General features: G+C 37.7%; 2 protein-coding genes across 5 annotated transcripts in view; one reads left to right on the top strand and one right to left on the bottom strand.

The window, feature by feature from the left end:
• CDC20B (cell division cycle 20B) overlaps positions 1-13,269 on the bottom strand; it is a 62,946-nt gene extending 49,677 nt beyond the window's left edge. For 2 of the 3 annotated variants that reach the window (XM_079145278.1, XM_079145277.1), the window contains exons 1-2: positions 10,969-13,269; positions 10,668-10,730 (exon numbers count right to left, since the gene is read on the bottom strand). In XM_079145278.1, coding sequence (XP_079001404.1) covers positions 10,668-10,730; positions 10,969-11,031 — 126 coding nt within the window. In that variant the 5' untranslated portion in view covers positions 11,032-13,269. Of the gene's footprint in view, positions 1-10,667; positions 10,731-10,829; positions 10,930-10,968 lie in introns of those variants that run through there. The other variant, XM_079145279.1, reaches the window with a different exon arrangement.
• Positions 426-4,658, top strand: GPX8 (glutathione peroxidase 8 (putative)). 2 transcript variants are annotated; one of them, XM_079145289.1, is made up of 3 exons: positions 515-762; positions 1,347-1,608; positions 4,005-4,658. In XM_079145289.1, the coding sequence occupies exons 1-3, from the start codon at positions 559-561 to the stop codon at positions 4,166-4,168; spliced, it is 630 nt and encodes a 209-aa protein (XP_079001415.1). In that variant the 5' UTR covers positions 515-558; the 3' UTR covers positions 4,169-4,658. The 2 variants fall into 2 exon arrangements, with proteins under 2 accessions (XP_079001416.1, XP_079001415.1); XM_079145290.1 differs by lacking the exon at positions 1,347-1,608 and having other exon boundaries at positions 426-762.
• Positions 13,270-21,647: the final 8,378 nt, after the last annotated feature.

The following is a 21,647-nucleotide window of genomic DNA, read 5'->3' as shown; positions in this document are numbered from 1 at the left end:
TTGATTGCCTTAACTAGAAGCGGCCGGAGTTAATAGCCTTTTCAAATATTTGTGTTTTCCACCATAAATTCCTTGAACTTGTGTGTATGTTTAATGCATACAGATAACATGAAGTTCCTTGGGGTCACACATCATGTTCACAGTTCACACTTAATCTACTCTCTATTCCTGGGCATCATACCCAGTCCTCAACTGTTCAGTAATGACAGGATGCTGACCAGGGCAGTGAAGATTTCTTGTAATTTTCTAGGTTACAAGAGCACCACCTTCTGGTGAGATACTTTCTTTGCAGAAAGGGAGTTCGGAAACTATCAAAAATGTCCTGATTTTTCTGACAAAAATTGCAGTTTTATCAGTAATAGATTGAAATTCTGTAGGACTCTTTATTTCATTTGGGAGTTTCACTACATCTGTCTTCTGAGAAGGAGACTTCTACCCCTCAGCACTGAAAGGAGCTAGTCTGTCCTTCCTGGTTTTCCGTTAGATGAAGCAGGTTTCAAGTTTCAGCTCCTCCTTTGAATTCCAGCCTGATGAAACTTCCCTCTAGAATCAACCAAAATGGAGCCTCTTGCTGCTCACCCGTTAAAATGTTCCGGGCCCAAAGCAAAGGTATTTGCAGTTTTGCTCTCTATGGTTCTATGCACAGTGATGCTATTTCTCCTACAACTAAAATTCCTAAAACCTAAAATCAACAGCTTTTATACCTTTGAAGTGAAGGACGCAAAAGGAAGAACTGTTTCTCTGGAAAAGTTTAAAGGCAAAGTAAGTTGCATTTTCTGATTTTATTTCTATTGATTTTCCATGTTTCTGTTTTTTTCTCTTAGTAGAATCAATGTCTTGCCATTGCATAGTTATAAAATTTGGTCTTCAACCTAATGTTATTAGCACATCACTTTAGTTCTCAGTTCTGAGAGTTTATAAACTTTTCTAATCTTATTTTTCTCAAAAATGTTTTAACTTTTGTGCTTTGTCTAGAAAATGCTTATGGTTAATTTGAATATGTGATGCTTACTAATAAAAATATTCTATAAAAATAAAAAGCACTCTATTAATGATCATATTAGCATTTATTTTTAAATTTTCATGTGTCCCTAATGCTTTCCACCGGCAATAATACATCAGTCTTAACTCATACATTTATGATTAAAATTGGGTATGTCTAAGTTAAAGTATGAAATCATCATTCATCAGAGGTTATATTCCCCCAAAATGGCCTAGGATTTTAACTACATGCAGGAGGGGTTTTTTTTGGTTTTGGGTTTTTTGGTTTTTTTTTTTTTTTTTTTTTTTTTTCTTTTTAATCTTCTGCTTCACTTTCCGGTTGGATGTTTTTCTTTTTCCGGGAGGTTTCACTAGTTGTAAACGTGGCTAGTGACTGCCAACTCACAGACAGAAATTACTTAGCACTGAAGGAACTGCACAAAGAGTTTGGACCATTCCACTTCAGCGTCCTGGCGTTTCCGTGCAATCAGTTTGGAGAATCGGAACCCCGTTCAAGCAAGGAAGTAGAATCTTTTGCAAGAAAAAACTACGGAGTAACATTCCCCATCTTCCACAAGATTAAGATCCTAGGATCTGAAGCAGAACCCGCATTTAGATTTCTTGTTGGTAAATATACTTGCCTCACCAGTATAATGTTTTAAATTATTTTTCATTCTTACACAAATATACCAAGACTATACTCTTCTATTTCATTTGAAATGTTTTATTGAGAAAATTTCATAAAACTATGATGGTCATAAGAAATTAAATACATTGGAGTAAAATTCTTTTGCCATCTAAGAACACTGATTTCAGGGGAGCATAACTTATAGAAAGTTACAAAGAATTTGGCTCTTTGATAGATTGAAGCATGGCTGTGACTTTTTTCACAAATTATTGTAATTCTCCTTTTAACTAGCATTTGGGGTAAATATCCCTCCCCATTATTAAAGCTGCACATTTCATGTCTATTGCTGAGCATTATCAACTGAACATATCTTCATGGTTAATTTTGTTTCCTTATCTGGAATAGAAGCTTTGGTCTTACTTGGTACAAACTCCTGCTCGGTTGCTTCAGGCACATGACTTAACTTCTCTGGACCTGTCTCCTCTTTTGTAAAATGGGCTTATAAATAGTACCTACTTAGTAATTTTTTTTGGAGGATTAAGAGTATTCATAGTCAAACATCTACAGTGTCTGGTTCACTCTCTGCCAGACTCTAAAGGATTTTCAGCTAATGTTCTCTCACCTAACTTACTCTGATGTCATCTTCTGTCTTATTTACACTGTAAATAATTTGAGTTTTGACAAAACTATGACCTCAGGCATATCAAGCTTCAATTCAACAAATAAGATGTTCAATAATATTTTATATAAGTGTGTAACAAGAAACTTCTAAAACCATTACATTCAATTTCTAGGGAAAGTTGGTTTAGGGCCTAACACCATGGTTACCAACCAGAGAAGTCTTTATTCCTTTTATTTAGGAGGTTTATTGAAAAAAGAAATCCAGAATACATGTCCTTGAAATAATTATTCCTCAATTATAGTAGCCAAATGCTTGGACATAATAGCTCATAGATTATTCCTTTTTATCACTAAAAAAGTTTGTGAAACCTCACTTAATCTATGTAATTAAAAAGATAGGGGCTGGGGAGATAGCTCAGTCAGTAGAGTGTTTGCCTTGCAAGCACAAGGCCCTGGGTTCGATCCCCAGCACCAAAAAAAAAAAAAAAAAAAAAAAGATAGTAGCACTGGGTTCGATCCTCAGCACTGCATATAAATAAATAAAAATAAAGGTCCATTGACAACTAAAACAATATTCATAAAAAAGATAATAGTTCACAATGAAACCCATTATTCTGTATAATTAAAATGCACTATTCACTAATAAAAAAGTTAGCAGTGACTAAACTTTCACCGTACTTGGATGGGAAGGTAATAGTGCCCAGAGGTTAAAAGCACAGGCACTGGAGGAAGGCTTGCTATCAACCCTGGCCCTACCACTCGCTAACCACATCATCCTGGGTCTAGGCCTCCTTTTCCCTAACTCAGAATGGGGTTAATAATAGTAATGCCCATCTTGGAGGGGTTCTGTGAAGGTTAAATGAGAGGTCAGGCACTGTGACCATGCCTGTAATCCTAGCAACTTGAGAGGCTGACAAGGAGGATGGCAAGTTCAAGGCCCACCTCAGCAACTTGGTGAGAACCTGGTCTCACAGTGAAAAATAGAAAGGGCTTGGGATTTAGCTCAGTGGTAGAGCACCTCTGAGTTCAATCCCCAGTACTGAAAAAAAAAAAAAAAAAAGAGGAAAAAGTTTTAAGTAAGAGGATTCATATTCAAAGCACTGAGCATACTTTACTAGGCACATAAAAGCACTTGATAAATTTTAGTTTTACTTAATATATCTTGTTCTGATGTTCATCAATAATATGAACATAAATCTTGGATGATATATGTGGAAAAAAATCCACATTTCTTACATTAGATTTATCAAAAGATATAATTTCTCAGAATAAAATGGCTAATAAAATTCCTTATCATTTTCAGCTATGTAATAGTATTAAAAACATTCATATATTTAACATGAAAATTCTTACATTTCCATTACCAAGGACTCATTTTTAAAAAAGTATTTTGAAACAAAGTTTTGAGTTAGTGACAAGGTAAAATTCTTGTTTAGATCAATAAATCTAAAATAGACCACTTTGGGGGATGGGGGTGTAGCTCAGTGGTGGAGAGCTTGCCAAGCATGCACAAGGTCCTAAGTTCAATTCCCAGAACTAAAAAAAATTAAAAATTAAACAACTTTGTTTCATTTTATAGTTACAGATCAGTAGAGTCATCAGTAAATCCATCAAGTATATTAAAACTTGATTACTCAAACTTGTGCTCTGCTTGGTTAGGGAGTTTTGTTGTGTTTTGCTTTTGATATTATGACAATTCTAGAACCTGTCACTTATGCAGATACTAACAAATGAAAAAAGCTATGTTCATGAAAATATGTTGTGTATATTTTAGATTCTTCAAAGAAGGAACCAAGGTGGAATTTTTGGAAGTATCTAGTCAACCCTGAGGGTCAAGTCGTGAAGTTCTGGAGGCCAGAGGAGCCCATTGAAGTCATCAGGCCTGATGTAGCAAATCTGGTTAGACAACTCATCCTTAAAAAGAAAGAGGACCTGTGAAAATACCACTGAGCCACTCTAATGCAATAGCCGGCACAGAGAAATATCTCCATGAGGATTTGATCTCTTTTTAGATACTCTGACAATTAAATACAGCACTGAAGAGTTTTTTTTTTTTTTTTTTTTTTTTTAATGTTGTCTTACTAGTCAATGGTAATGAATGTCCTCAGGACAGAGATGTAACACAAAGTCAAAAAAAAAAAAAAAAAAAAAAAAAAAACAATAGAACAATAGTAGCCAAAGAATCCAAAGGAAATATATTAAATGCTCCATCTGACATACTAAAAATTTCAGAATACACAGTCACCAGTGTGTTTCCATATCCCGTTGTTCAAATTGACATTTTCTTGGATTGTACTTTATGGAAATGCCAACACTGTAGACCACTGTTTGGATTCACAAATTCTGTGTGTGACTGAAATTTTTGATGTAACTAACTACAAATGGCCATATTGATGCAATAAAACATAAATACCAAAAATGTAAAATATATATATATACATACATTCAAATCCTTACATACCTGTTTCATGTACAGAATTTTGTGTTTTTTTAAGTATAGGTTTCTAATGTGTTTTACTATACATAGTCATTTATAAATGATAGTATTTGAAAAAGTCTTCATCATTTTCAACATCTCTCTCTCCCCCCACTGCTTTCTGGTCAAATTCCAGACAGAACAGTTGAATCTGCCTTATTTTTGAGTGAAAATCCCAAGTATAGGAAAAAGACCATGAGTATATGATCATTTAGCATGATTTCTTATAAGTTGATTTGGCTGCCAATATTTTCAGACTATTGGTCATCTGAAAAGAATTTATGTGACATCATTCTGATAGATAAGTAGTGAAAATTAACTGCAAATAAGCAAACTTCTACTGTCAGGAACAGAAAGGGTTGATTGCAAGATAGACATTTTAATAGAGACACAACATACTTATTCTCCCAAAGTCATGACTTATATTTTGCCAGCCTTATAATTATTGACTAACAAAACAACCTGCCAAGTTGGTGAAGGTTAATTATAACCTCATGAAATATGTATTCATTGTGTAAAAGAAAGAGGAAGACTGAAGCAAACTGTATGTGTGAGGGAGAGAGAAAAAATGCACTCATGTAAAATTTGGTTAAGGAGGAAAACAACCTAATTTAAATAGTTTGTAGCTTGACTCCCAAATTCTGACTTGATAGGTAAAATGATAATTTTGTGGTGAATTCAGTAACACCACCAAAACATATAGTTCTAGGTTTGGACTAAGTTCTTAGGAAATCAAAAAATATTTCCTGGAGTACGTTCTGCTTCAAAGTATCCATGCAACTACTCAGCTTCAAGTGTGTTCAGTGTGATATTTGGTGGTGATGGAGGCATAGTTTCCATCCTAGGTGTTTTACAGGAATAGCATAAAGTATGCCAGATTAGTGTAACAGCAAACCTGCTCCCCCCTCAGCTGCTACATGACTTTAGAGTCACTTTAACTTCAGTTTCCTCACCTACAAATTAAGTGGGGGATGGAAAGGAACAGAGAGCTCCTTCCAGCTCTAAAAGTCAATGAACATACTTATCAGGAAAGAAATCAGAACTAACCTAGACTGTTGGCAAAGACACAGGAGCCACCTAACAAATCTAATAGGTGTCCTTCGCAATTTACCCCAGCAGTCTTAGCAATTGAATTCCAAGCCTCTAAGCAAAATTGTGATCCAGGAGAACCCCTCCAAGTGTTGCTTCCAGAGCATTCTTGCTTCATGCTCCCACTTATTTCCTTGAGCTCCCCACAGCACTGGCACTATCAGGGTGTTTTGGTGTGCTCACAACTGCATATGTCAGCCCCACACAAACATGAGTCAGATGCTCATCCTGTCTTAAGTCACTAGTTCTTTCCAAAGCCATTCAAAATGTGCTTCTCATTTAAAAATCTCCAACCTAGTGCCTCTTCAATCGCCAGTCTCCCCTTGTACTTTGGCTATCCACAGCAGGCAGGTGGGGCTTTGAAAATGTGTCCCATGTATTCCCTTGAAAGGAAATGTGTCCATTCAGGATTCCCTAAGTATGAGGATATGTGTGCTAAAAAAGAAAGGAGTCATTTGCTGATGTGCTGCTACTCATAAGTCCAGTGTCTCTCACAAATACTGCAGACAATGACATGCTGAGAAAAAGTTGTATCTTTCTTAAATGAAGCAGTCCTCCTTGAATCTTGTCTGGAATACAGAATGCTATAGTATCCTAAACTGAAGAGTATAACAGAAAAGTATCAGGCATTACATAAAAGAGTGTTTAGCTCTTATCTTCATGACAAAGGAAAAGGGCAAAATCAAATGTGTTTTAACTGAGGTAAAGAATTTTTTGACTTAAAGCTTGGTTTTATTGGATGGCGAATTCATAATAACTCCTGATTATCATTTCTTGGCAGATGTAATGAGAGAGTATTAGGGGCTGGAATAAATATGAATTTACTTGAAAGTGTACTTCATTTTCTTAATGTTTAATAATTTTAGTGTATCTATAGTATGTGGATATGTACATATATAAAATTCTTAACAATTCTAGCATATATAGCACATCTGGAGTGGTGGCTGGTAAATGTTAAACAATAGATTCTGGAGGAGAAAGGAATCCTGACTTGTGACATTAGCCAATTTCCATGGTATAAATGCTCCCCTGTGGCCAATTTCAATCTACCAATGGTTTAATAACTAGGTTGTAAATTTTCTGAAAATGTAATAATTTATTCTCATAGGCCAATACAAACTGACTCTAGCACATCAAAATTCCTAAAAATTAGACTTGATCAAGGAATCATAAGGATTTCCAAAGAGAAAACTCTAGAGCAAAAAAATGTATCATATATACTCTATTTTTGTCATATACTATTTTGACAGGTTATATAAAAATGTGGAAGTACATGAAGCTTACACCAAGATCTTTCACTTAACTAGGCGATCTGCAGATAACCTTAAAAAAAAAGCTCCAAAAGAACGGAAGGAAGGGAGGGAGAAAAGAAAGGAAAGACAAAAGCCCCCCCCCCAAAAAAATCAATAACTATTTCACTATATTTTCTTTAAAAATATGAACTGTGTTTCAGAAGACTGCCTTCTGTTAGGTGGCCCTTGGTTTCTTTGAAAGAAAAATGACAGACCCTTGGGTAGAACTGATAAGGGGATGCTCTGTCCATGTTTATTCCTCAGACTGATTTATCTTTTCCATGGAATAATAAAAGTCCACTAACTGTTACACATCAGGACAAACCCATCAAGCTTTCCCCCTTTCCCTCCCTTTCTCCTGCTAGACTATTAGGGCCATACCTTGCAGAGTGAGACACATTCTCTTTGGGAGGAATAAAGAGCAGTAAGGAGCAGGGATGATGAAGCCACTCAGAGGTCAATAAGTGGAGCATTTACGTTCCCAGCTATGACAACAGCACAGTGGCTTCGTCAAGAGCAAACACTTCCCCATCAGCAGAGCTCCTTCCACCCCATCAATCCCTTTTCCCTCTACTTATCCCTTGTCTTCCCAGCATGTATCCCTGGCTTCCTCTCACACCTTTGGAAACATTTTCTTTTTTAATTAATATTTTCATCTTTCTCATTACCCATTGATCTGTTTAACTTATTTTTATTTCATTCTGTTCCTTTCTTCCTTTCTCATCATCTCAAAAATATGGAACTAAAGAACAGTTTGAAATGTGTATTCTGCTTATGGAGTACAAATACTGGTGTTTTGTGTCTTGCTCTTTAAAAAGGAAAAAACACAAATGACAACTCTTCCAAATTCAGTAGATCTTATTTTTATTGATAGGTCAGTGACTATCTATAGAAAATAACATGTTAAAATGTAACCTTTAAAAAAGATGAAAAGAAGCCATGGAGGCGTGGTGGTGCATGTCTATATTCCCAGGGACCTGGAGGTTGAGGCGGGAGGATTGCAAGTTCAAGACCAGCCTCAACAACTTAGTGAGACCCTAAACAACTTAGTGAGATCCCATTTCAAAATAAAAAGTTTTAAAAAGCAGGAGCTGGGGAATGTAGTTGACGATAAAGCAACCCTGGGTTAAAACCCGGGGTGGGGGGGGGAGATGAAAACAAACTATTTACATATTAGGAATCCTTAAACACAAAGACCCTAAAAATAGAATCATATTGGGCAAACAAGAAAAATGAAATTTCAAAGTAGTAAAATGCACAAAAATCAAATTATAGTACCTCTTTAACCTATGTTCTAGAAATATGTTTAAATAAGCACAAAAATTACTTCACCAACTAAGTTATAATACAGTAAAGTAGACATTGTATATATTTCTTGTATCTCTTTTAGGGTGCAATTAATAAACCAGAACATGAAAGTCAGTTGGACTAACTTGCTGCAAATGTTCACATTAGGATATTGTAGGTCAGAGATCTTACATACATCTGACCCTGATCCACAGATCAAAATGGCCTCCAAGGGAATGAGAAAATATTTAAAATAATATTTATGGTCAGTTCTTCCTACTTCACAAGCTAGATCTCATGCTGTCTTCCAAACATTATATATCTGAAATATAAAATTTATTTAAAATGGAGTGAAGAATTGAGGTAAACATTCCAAATTCAATCCATTTTCCAGCAAAACAAAAAAATCCTCAGTTTTCCTCATATTTTAAGTCAAAATGTTTTAGTCAACTGACTCATTAGGACATTACTTCAATTCTCCCTTCAGCTGTATGTACACATGGTCTTAGAGACCTATTCTACTGCCACATTAAGAAACTGATGGCCCAGAAAGAATACCAAGGACTCAGTTGAAAACTTGGGAAAGACAAAATTGTCTTTAAATCTTTTATTTAAAAAAAAAACATAATTACAAAATTACTTTAATACTATTTAGGTAAGACTCTAGCCAAAAATATTTGAAATGTTTAAAGTAACTATGGTACTTTCTTCACCCTTATGAGGCTGCCCATTGTATTATAACTAAGTAACCCTAAAGCAATAACTATTATGGTAAATAGTGCACTGCTTCATAACAAAACAACACACACACATCAATTACAGATTTAATCACACTCTGATGTGCATTGTATATGCAATAAGATAGCAGTTGCATGTTAGCTGATGTCATTTACATAACCAGCTAACAATACACTGCCAACCCATCACACACAGGTCACCAAGGTACTTCATTAACAAGGGGGATTTATCCAGAAGCAAGTGGCAGGGTAGCTGTGGCTGCTGACTTGACTCAAAGCAGCCAGCTAACAATACACTGCCTACCTGATTCAGGTCATTGCTGCTTTTCATGGTTCATGAAGTCAATGAGGCTAAATTCACAATATGACACGGTGCAGAACTTTAATCTTACATATTAAATTTATATGCAAAATTTACTTCTCATAACCATTACAAGAAATAGTCATTATTTACGTTAATCTAGATAAAAACAAAGTTATGAAAAAAATTTTTTAGACTTTCAGAATACTTATGTTTTTCAAATTAAAAGATCAGATATTGAAGACACATTATTGCAATACACACAAATTAACCAAGATACTTACTATAACTTTTAAAATTATTTCCACTTACTAACCAAAAATTCAGTTGTCTATAATAGGCAGTAAAATATCTAGGAGTCATGTGAATACATAAGCTGGGAGTGAGACACAGCTTCAGCAAACTGGGGGGTGGAAATCAATATTAAAGTATTTAAGGTGGAATATTCAAGTATTTAATGTTAAAGTATTTAAGAAATTTAAGTTTAAATGTCATTAGTTGTCTTCCATTATAAATAACACTAGTCATTACATCTTGAAAGTTCAGCTGTGTGTTCAATTTGAGTGTTACACTTGAATATAGAAAAAATTTAAATTATCTAGAAATTTTTCTTAAAAGAGTGATAGGTTTGAAACTAGAATCTAGGGGTAAAGCTTAAAGAATGATGAACTATTTAGTTCAGAGAGAAACATGGTCATAATTAGAGACCTAAAGCATATGTGGGGAGATTTTTAATTTTTTAGATTTTTATGATTAATCTTAATGATTATAAGAGAAACTAAAAGCCTTTGGACTGGGTCTTTCAAGGGCAGAAGTACTACTTTGGATCAACTTTAAAATCGCCAAGAGCCATGCATTATGCCACTTCTCCGCATTGTCCACAGGATGGCACCATTTACACTTCTTTGGAAGCAGTTTCTGAATGCAGCAGAGGGGAGTGCAACTAGCAACTGTTAACGATGAAATTCTAACAGCCAGCTAGCAATGCACTGCCTACCCGACACATCCAAGCTTCATCCTTTGCCGTTGAGGCAAAACTAGACAGCACCAGATAAAAAATTAGCACCATTCAGATACCATTATTTGCCAGGGATCTTCGGTTTCTTGAATGTTTAAAGGTATATAATAAGATATGTATTTGAGGAGACTGATTTTTTTTTTTAACTTTCATGTTTCCTGATGCCTTTTTTAGCAAGAATTAGTTTGTTCGAGATCAGAATGAAGACAGAGAACAAGGCAAGTCATGGACACATACCTTGGGAGTAACTTGATTTCTCTGCTGCTTCATGTCACTGGCGAGCACCCTCATGACGTTCTCCTTTGAAAACAGATAACACATTGAGAGAGAAAACTGTTTAGGAAAATCATTCCAGGTGTGGAATTTTTCTAGCTTATGAGTTTGTCAAACCACATTCACCTTTTTATAAGCAACCAGACACCTCCAGAATTACAAAACTCAAAATTAAGTAGTTTCTTGGTTCTAAGCAGCTTTCAAAGGGTGCCTCTGTCGAGAAGCCCCTTTAAAGCGTTGGGCGAGGCACGAGGGCATTACTCACCCACAGCATCTCTTCGTCTGTCCGGATCCTGCGCCGGGCGGTGCGCTCCAGCTTCCACTCCATCTCCCCACGGACTTTGCCCTACCTGTAGTTCGGCCTCTTCTCGACCACTTCTGGTTTTCCCCGGGGCTAACACAGACTTAATGCACAATCGTCAATCCCCTGGAGTCTTGTCCCCCAGGTCCATCATATTTCACCACCTACCTTCATTTCCCCCATTTTTCCCACAGCTCCAGAAGTGTTCCCCAGAGTACCATTTAAAAAGCTGGCGGGGCGGCAGCAGGAGCGGGAATCCCCGTCTCGGGCTTCTCATTGGCCAGCGCTGCGGTGACGTCAAGCCCGGGAGGGATTCCCTCCGCGCTCGCCCCGGCCCCGCCCCGCCGCCGCCGGCGCTGCGGCAGCTGAGGCGCGCGCAAGGGAGCGCCAAGCTCTGCCGCGGGAAGTGGCGGGCCAGAGCCTGGGCCAGGCGCGTAGGGCTGTTACCACCGCAGGAGGCCAGGGGGTTGGCGGGCCAAGAAGCGGGTTCCAGCAACTCACCTGTCCTTTTTCAAAAACAAAAATATTTCGTTCTAATGGGCTCTGATCCCTTTTCCTCAGCTCCCACCTTTCTCCAGCCCCATCTTGCCTTTGAGGGATCGTAGTGTCCCAATTAAACCGGGGCCTTCTGTCTTTTGGTAATGATCACCGTTTGTGAAAGCTATTGATTTCTTAGACCTGTTTTCCCAACGTGCTCATCAGCTTTTCCTCTATTTCAAGAAGACAAAACGTAGCAAGACTTATTAGCTGATGAGAAGGGAAAACATTGACATATATGTATTCAATAAATTCTCAGCTCCATCCATTGGGAAGGGGTCAGGTTCTGTCACTGGAGCTTTTGAGCTATCTTCTTAAACTGGAGATTTGTGAGAGGGGAAAGAGCCGGTGACTGTGATAAGGAGCGAAGAACCAGTAAGAAAGCTGAGCACAGTGGGGGCTCAGGGATAAAGGGGGAGAGGATGGTACTGGGGGCTGAGAAAGGATCTAGAGGGGAATGGCGAGGAGCCAGATGGGCTGTTGTAGCATTAGCTGCCCATCTGAGCTGCCGAGGAAGGCAAACTGTGCCATATGGCAGGAGTGTAAAGAGTGTTCTGGGAAACTCCACGGTCTGGCAGCCCACTTTTCACTCCTCCATCACACACACACACATACACACACAATTTGACATCAGATTGCATTTTGCTGTAATGCAATATGTGGGTTTGTGCATTTTCTGGGAAAAGGGTTCACGATTAAAAAAAAAAAAAAAAGTTAAACTCATTCTAATGCTTTCCTTGGTAGCAAAAATAAGAAAAATTGGCATCAAGACTTAAGACCCAATATTAGATCAGTTTCCCATATACAGTGACAAAGGTTAAGGAAACTGCTTCACAGGGTAATTTAATCTTCAAATAAGAATTTATCAAAATGCTTGATAGTCAAACAACTCAGATCAAAAGACCTCTAAGTTTCACCCACAAAAATTCTACTTTCCTTGCAGTACATTCAAAAGTGTACTCATTCCAACTTCCAGTAAATCCTTTCAGCAAACATTGAAGCTAAATAAAGTGAACAATCATTGCATGAGACAGATGCATTGTTAATTTAAATTTTGCAAAAACCAACTAAAATTAATAGATTGAAAATAATATGATTTTTTTGTCTTTGTTCAATTTAAGTATATTTTACACCTACATATTTTGTACAAAGAATAAAACCAATTCATTAATGAGCTCTTAAATCTATGTAAATTGAGATTTTTAGAATCCAAGGTCTTACAAATACTAAGAACAGTGAATTATTCCCTTAGAATGAAGTTATCAATAATACATTTATAAATTACATTTTAGTCATTAATTCCACAGCACACCTATGAGTCTCCAAATGCCTTTTCTTTCAAGTGCAAAAGAGGAAAAATATCAGTCAAAAATCATCCTTGAAAAATTATTGTGCAGGGGCTAAGGTTGTGGCTCAGTGGTAGAGGGCTTGCCTAGCATGTGTGAGGCACTGGGCTCCATCCTCAGCACCACATATAAATAATAAAATAAAGGCCCATCAACAACTAAAAAATTTTTTTAAATCATTGTGCACTTAAATATTCAGATTAAATTTTCCATCACAGTGACAGAAATAGAAGAATCACCATTTGACAAATACCTTAGTAATAACTATTGCAATCAAGAATCATGAATGGGGCTGGGGATATAGCTCAGTTGGTAGAGTGCTAGTCTTGAAAGCACAAGGCCCTGGGTTCAATCCTCAGCACTACAGCAGGGGAAAATCATGAATGGGAAGCTAGGGTTGTAACTCAGCAGTAGACTGTTTGCCTAGCACTGGTAGACTGCTTGCCTAGCACATGTGAGGCACTGGATTCAATCCTCAGCAGCACATAAAAATAAAGTTATTGTGTCCATCACAATAACTTAAGGTCTAAACAGACCTTAAAGAATCATGAGTGCTAAAATTATGGTGCATATAATATTTGACCTCTCTGATTAAATACAAAAAGGAAACTCACAACTTTTCAATAAACAAATCTAGGAGACACTACCTTAACCAAATGATCAAAGTTAGCATCACCATTAATGAGACCTACTGGCATTGTGTACCTCCTGATATGGTGCACCAAGAAGGGAACAACTCAGTTCTGTAGTATTCTTACCCAAAATGCCTAATCTGGATTTAATAGTAAGAAAGTACTAGACAAATCCAAGTTGAGGGACATTCCACAAAATAATTGACCAGTACTCTTCAAAAAGTGTCAGTCATGAAAAAAAAAAAAAAAAAAAAAGATTAAGAACTGTCAGATTAGAAGAAACTAGACATGCCAACTGCATGCACTGTGAGGTTCTGATTGAATCCTGGATCAAGAGGAGGGAAAGGACACTGGTTAGTTGGAAAACTGTAGACATTTGAATAACATCTGTAAACTAGTTAATACAGTAATAGTCATGTTAATTTCCTAGTTATGATCATCCTACTGTAGTTATGTAAATTGTCAACATTTGGGGAAGCCCTGGGAAGAATATAATGGAATTCTTTGTCCTATTTCTGTAACTTTTCTCTAAGCCTGAAAGGGTTTCAAAATGAGGAAACTTTTAGCATCATGTGGTCATTTTAATAAAAACATTATGGTACACTGTTTAGGGGGAATGAAAATATCCTGTAAACATTTTATCTCAATTTCTATCAAATATGGTTTAGGAACAAAGTCCAATTCAAATGTTTATGTGCCTGTAATTAACTAGCTTCAGAATCTTTCCTCTTTTGAGAGTAGGATTTTCAGGGAGGATATGTGAGGTCCGGCTGTGAGGGAGACTCCTTGGCGAAGGGGAAGGATTTTTCAGTGTCGGGAGAAGAGGTGGAGCGGTGAGGAAGGGAGATAAAGTGCGGAAAAGTTTTTCTTGACTTTCAAAGTTGCTTTGCTCTGAGAGTCTAAGCAGGTCCCGATGGATGAGAACCAAGAGGATATCCAAAGTTCCCAAATGCAGATTTTTTTTAACGACATAATTCTACTTTCATTCTCAATAATAAAGTTCAAGGTGTCCCAAATACACAATGTAAAACGCGAACTCCCTTCATCCGCTCTCGGGACCGCCTTCCTCCCCCTTCTCAGAGCCTCTGCACACAGAGTTTGGCCCTATGACTCTTCCTACATAGAATGGGATCCGTTATACTTATCGTCCTGCCACTGGCTTTTTCTACTTCACTGTGTTCAATTACTCTTCCAGAAAAGCAAACCGAAGAGCTCCCGACCCGCGACTCCAACGGCCGCCGGCGCGCCCCTCCTGCGCGCGGCTCGTCCCGCGGCCGGCCCCGCGCGCACCCGCCGGCCCGCGGGCTCCCGCCCCCGACCCCGCGCCCGCCCGGCCCACGCCCGGCTCCCGCGCCCCCAGCTCGCGCGCGCCAGCCCGCCCCGCCCGCGCGGGCCTACTGGACAAAAGGGACGGTTGAGTTTGCTTCAACGGTCCGGGGCACGTGCCCCGCCTGGTGGGGGTTGGGGGAGCGGAGCCCGGGGTGTCGGAGGGAAAGGGCCTCGTGGCTGGGTTGGTACAGGGGCAGCGGGTGCGGGGCAGGGAAGGACGGGGTGCAGGGGAAGGCTGCGGGCAGCTGCTCTCGGTGAAGAGAGGAGGTCGCCAACAAGGGACCAGGAGGGAAAGGAAACCTCAGACTACCAAATTCTCAGAGCTTGTCTGCTCCCCAAAGTAATACAGCTCAAAGTAGAGCCAAGAAAGGACCGATCCCCTGTTCCAGACTGCCCGGAGATCTCCAGACGCTGAACTCGAGTGGAAACGCTTCGGTCAAAAGAGCAGTCAATAAAGTAATCGGTCGCCTCTGGTTACATGGTTTATTTTATGGTTGTTGCTATTGTTGTTGTTGTAGTTCGTGTATATGCTATTTTTCCATTGCTCCCTGATTCCTAAGTACAGGGTTTGCCCTTTAAACTTTATCTCTATGTCCATACTCCAATTAAACAAGACAGTCAAGTTGCCCAGTTTTTAAAGCATGAAAATCAGCACTTCACCTCCAATCACTTGTTTTCTTTAATGCTTTTCCCCCGCTTTCTCATTAGGGTAGTGCTTGCATAGGGTACTACCCAAATTAGTTCCCCATAATTTTAAGGCAATGTGAGGAAAACATCAAATTGGTTTTTACTACAGTAGATGAAATCAGACATATGAAGAGAACTTCCTCAAAGAAAAACTGACTGGTGAAAGCTCTAGACCTGAAAAATCTACATTACTACCAACTGCCAGAAAAACTACATATTCTACTAGCACTTCAAAAACAAGGTAATCCAGAGCAAAAGGGAAGAGTCAAGTCTTTTCCTATTCTGCCCAGACCATCTATGTATACCTCCTCTCTGCACCCTGTTGCCAATAGCCGATGTAACTATCTTTCTGATGGGCCAGATTCAATCAGCCTTCTTTAACTGTCTTTCCCATATGTCCTAATCAGAGACAGTCATTTTTCCTTCTGTGGTGTTGATTACATCTGCCATCTTCTCAGGCAATAACAATAACCTGATAATTCAAACTTCAGTCTATCCCCCCTCCAGGCCATTCACTTAACATATTTGCATCTAGAAAGTACCATCCACTATGCAAAGCAGTGGAGATTCAGGAGAAAAAGTATTTTGAGCTATCTTCCCCTGCCCAGTATCCCTTCCTTACACATAGAATAAGTTCCAAGTTCTCTAGCTCACACATACGCCCTCTATAACTGAACTTATCTCTCCATTCTCATCTCCCACAATGCCCCAAATACCTCCTATGATGTCCAGTACCCTCCTACCTTCAGGTCTTTGCTGAGGCTGCCTCACTTTTTGACTCTTTTTTTCTCTATATTCTCCTGGCAAAATCTTTTTCTTCAATTTCAGCTACCTTTTCCAAAAAGTCTCAAATTCTACTACTTAGATTTTTTTTTCTTTTCTTTATGCTCTCATAGCCTATTATTTGACCTCTAGTCTGCTTATCCCAGTGTGTGTGTGTGTGTACATCCCCCACTATATTGCAAGGTCCAAGAACACAAGGATCTTGTCTTTTACCCATTGTGTCCTCTTCAGAGATTGGCTCAGTACTTTGCACATAGTAGCGAGGTTTGCATTTGGTTGGTGCTCAATAATTTGTTCCCTGAATCAATCTGGATCTTTTCTAACTCATGAAAGTAGGATAATTAAGTCATTGAAGAAAGACATTAATATGGTTATACTTAGAATGTGACAAATTCAATTTTTAGAAATTTGAGAGTTAAGAAGTGATGCCGGTGCAGCTTGGGAGGCTGAGGCAGGAGGATCTCGAGTTCAAAGCCAGCCTCAGCAAAAGCAAGGCACTAAGCAATTCATTGAAGGCTGGGGATGTGGCTCAGTGGTCAAGTGCCTCTGAGTTCAATCCCTGGTACACCCTACCCCCAAAAAGTGTAATGTAGAAAGCAAAGTTTCCAAGAGTAAGGCAGGTCCCAGGACTGCTACCTGCTAATTGTGTAACTTGAAACATGTTATTTCACCCCTTTAAGTTTCTAGTTCCTCAACTATAATATGAGATGATTATTATATACTATGCAGATTCATGATGAGGATCAAGAGAAAATATGAAGCCCCTAAAAGTAATTTTTTTCTTTGGAAATGAAATAATGTTGCCTAAATGCACCTAAAAAGGGCATTTGGATTATAAATATGTCATTATAAAGCACTTGTTCAGAAGACAGTATCTGCACATTCAGAACCTACATGTAATTTAGGCATCTGACCCATAATAGGTTGTCAATAAATATGAGTGAATTCTTAACTTCCACCCCAGTTCTTTAAGTGGAAATTTAGTAAATCAAGAGGAATCCGTGTGGTTGCTTTAGTTAGATGGTTTTGTCACTATAGGGAGTACACATTTACACAAAAGTGTGTTCAGTTCTGTGCTCACCAAGCAACCTTTTGACTTATGACTTGAGCTGAATCCTGGGAAGACTTGCCCCTAACAGGGAAGTGCCCCTACTCTAGATAGCTATATATTTCTAATTGCAAATGAATTTATTCTGACTTTTTCACCAGACTTGAGCTTACTTAATGTAAGCATCCCATAATTGGCATGAATTAAGAACACTTCTGGAAAACTAGTATTGAACTGAAGTGGCTCCAGGACACAACCTTGCTCTGCTATTAACTTTTTTGCAGTGTGATACTGGTCTAGTATGGTTACTTATAAAGTAAGAAGAAAAGAGAGAAGGAGCTCTACTGTGTCATTGCAACCCACAAATTACCAAGCAGTTTTTCCTCACAGTACTACCTGAATAAGAATCTGTCAGGTATCAGTCAGTCAACCTCTCAATGTGTCTGATCATGGCAACACTGAGATCCACCAGGAAAGTGCCCTCAACACATGGGAACACAATGTTCCTAAGCTTCACATACAGGGAGCAAAGTACCACCAGAGCAATTTGGAGCCTGAAACCCTATAACAGACTTCTTTTTATAAAGCCAGAGGGTGAAGATTTCAAGGGGCAATTTAGATAAACCCATGCCAGAAGTTGACTAATTTAAAATTTATACTTAACTATCCCGTGACTGCTAGGTTATATACCTTCTTTTTCCAAGTACAAACTTTTGGGTCTGTGATTTGATTTTATCTTATTTATAATCTAATAAATTGGCCTATTACTGTTTCATGGAAGCTAGCAGAAGATACACGAATTCTGAGTCAGAGACAAACTGCTTTATTACAGCACAGCAAGAGGTGCAAGCATCTGTTTACATCAATTCACTTTGCTCCCACCCACAGAGGCTATGCAGAAGGCCCAAATATATGCCTATTGTGTACTGCATTAGAGAAGAGAGGTACACTTAGCTTGGAGAACCCACTGCTTTTATAGCAAGCAACAACAAAGTCGGTCTTTGTCCCAGGTTACCTCAGCCCTCAATGAGACTTGCTGCAAGCTGATTGTGAGAAACAACTCAGATAAAGGATCATCCTTAGCATATCCAGCAAGACATGTATGAATGCTAGAGACCCTGGAAGAACATCTTCCAAAACATGTTAGGTTTCTGCTTTTATTTCTCTAAAATTGTATTACCTCCTTTAAGCCTAGTCTGATATAAAATACATACCCTCTGCCCTTTTGCTCTTTTGTAGCATAGACTTATAGAAAGAAAATAGGCTTTGGAGTCAGAGGACCTGTTGGAATCCTAGCTTCTCCTCTACTAGCTTTGTGAATTTGGTCAAGTCATTTAACAATTCCTTCTAGAGCCTCAGTTTCCTCATCTGCAAAATAACAATAATAATAATATACATGTTGGTATGAATATCAAGTGGAAAAGAAATTTAGGGGAAAACTTTGCAAAAGATAAGAGCCAATCACCAAAAACTGGAAACAATGCCAAAATTTCCTTCCTCTCTTTAAAAATTAGCTGGAAGTTATTTGTAATAGGCACAAGCTGGCTACAGCCCAGGGGTCCTCCAACAAGTGACTGGTAACAGTGTATATCCATAGCATGGAATACTATTCAATAATAAAAAGGACAAGCTATCTTTAATTTCTAGGAAATATGCTGAGTTTAAAAAAGACAATCCCAAAGTTTACATACTGTATGACTCCTCTTGGATAGCACTTTTGAAAAGACAAAATTTTGGAAATGGAAAGCAGATTGGTGGTTGCCAGGGATTAGGGATGAAGGTGATGACAAGAGGAGGTGATGGGGATTTAAAAAGGCAACATGGGGTATCCTTGTGGTGGCAGAATGATTCCGAATATTGAATTTGGTGGCAAATGCATAGAACCTACCCATGTAAAAGAATGTATAAACTAAATGCATGCACACAAAAACAAGTAAAACTGGGCAAGACTTGAATAAAGTCATTGGATTGTATTGATGCCAATGGTTATCATGTTGCACTATAGTATTGCAAGATGTTATCATTGAAGAAACTGAGTAACAGATGAACAGAATCACACCATATTTCTTTAAAACTGCATGTGAATCTACAATTATCTCAATTAAATGTTTTATTTAAAGGTAGTCAATGAAAATGATTAAGCATTTTGCTTTCTAGGAATGAATATTATCCATACCCTTAGGTGACACAATATCATGAGAGAGCAGGGAACTGAGTCCTATATAGCCACGGAATTTTTGTTTCCCTTTATATCAATTTCACAGTCTGATTTCAAAATATCTACAGACAGCTAGAAATGTATTTGTTTTAAAGACAAAGTCTTCTAAATTGGTGAAGTCAGCCTCAAATTTACAAACTCTCCTGCCTCAGCCTCCTGAGGAAATGGGATTACATGCGTGCACCACCACACAGGTAGAAATCTAGATGTCAGAGAAATTTTGTTAACCCACAGGGTTTGTAAAATATTAGCAACATCAAAATCGCTGCTTCAATTTCCTGACTATTCAGTTAATTAAACTTATTCCTAAGTTGTAAAATTATTTGACTACCCTCATTAAAATTCAGTTAATTCAAATATGACACATAATCAAAAAGCCCCCAAAATGCATTAAAATTTTGCATCCTAAATAGATAGAACTTATATTGCTGAGGTTTTTATAATTCCATTTAAGCCACTGTATCTCCTTTATTCTAATTGAAATAATGTGGTCAAAGTACAACTGGCTGTAATGTTCTGATTTCTGATGCAAAAATTATGTTCACTTATATTTTGCTTACTACATTTTAGCATTAATGAAATATGTCATATTCAAGAAATTGCATTTCCCCTTGATTTTTGTTTTAAATTCTGTACAATCTTACTAGGCAAACTAAGGCATTTTCAAAGAATAAACCTTGGTCTTTTATTCTTTTAATAATTTGTGGAAAGTAGTGATATGAAGACGGAAAAGATGAAAACTTAGTCTTAAGTGAAGGAGAAAATCTCACTCTGAAATCTCTAGACTGATCATCTCCATGGTCTGTGAGAACTTCACTAATTCATTCTCACTTCATTTCCAATTTGTTTCACTATATCTTCATCTTCACTCTTACCAATACTCAGATCCAGAAAAATCAGAATGTATTATGTGTTTTATCATTTCTTCTGTTTTTGGCATACTAAATGAGGTTTTTCCCTTATGAGGATATTAACTATTTTCTTAATTTGTTTTAGTTGCTGTTCTTTTTGAAATTGAAATTTTTAAAACTATAAGTTTACCTTTATTAATTTGAACATGAGAATATCTCATATCTTTGAAAAAACTTAATCCATACATAGTACTTAAGTTTTTAAATGTTCACTCAAATACATAAATCTACATGAAGCACAACATAAATTAAACATGACTTTTTTCCACTAAATATCTTAAGCACTCTAAAAAACCTTATTATTTGAGATCAAATGAGGTATGTGGAATAATTAATGGTCCAAATTTTACCCTTAGGACTGGGGATGTAGCTCAGTGGTAGAGCTCTTGCCTAACATGCATGAGGGCCTGGGTTCAATCTCCAGAAACACACACACACACACACAACCTAAAAATTAAACAAATTTTATCATTTTTTTGGTACTGGGGATTGAACCCAGAGATGCTTCACCACTGAGCCACACCCCCAACTCTTTTTACCTTTTAGAGACAGGGTCTTGCTGAGTTGCTTAGGGCCTCACTAAGTTGCTGAAGCTGGCTTTGAACTCACGATCCTCCTGCATTAGCCTCCAGAGCTGATAGGATTACAAGTGTGTGCTGCTGTACCTGGCCAAATTTTATCTTTGAACAATTATGTGCAGAATATTTTATAGAGTCCATCTTTTCAATTTAGTATGTAGTCAATGAGTTGTTATAGCTTATCATTTGTATTTTATTGAGTATTTATTGTTTTTAATAAATCTGTCTATTATCCCAAATATTTATATAATTTGAAAAAGAATCAACATGTCTAGAAGCATTTATCAGCAATATCAAAGTCTAAAATGACTTTCACAGGCTTCATGACTTTTCAATTCATTGGGTCAAATATAAAATCTGTATGTATCCCAAAAAAACTCAAAAACATATTCTTCCAAATGTGGTTATGGTGGAAAAAGAGAGATAATAATTAAAAAGCACCACCATATGTCCATATTCAGAACAGTAAAACTACACCCCTATTGCTCTCTCATCAGTTACAAAACTCTGAGACTGTGTCCCAGTGTGTGGCATCTTCCCTTAAGTCCAAGCCATGAAACTGCAGAGATGCTGC

This window comes from Sciurus vulgaris (genome assembly GCF_902686455.1).
Source record: "Sciurus vulgaris genome assembly, chromosome: 6".
Lineage (NCBI taxonomy): Eukaryota > Metazoa > Chordata > Mammalia > Rodentia > Sciuridae > Sciurus > Sciurus vulgaris.
Note: the sequence above shows the minus strand (reverse complement) of the source record. Positions and strands in the feature narration are given on the sequence as shown.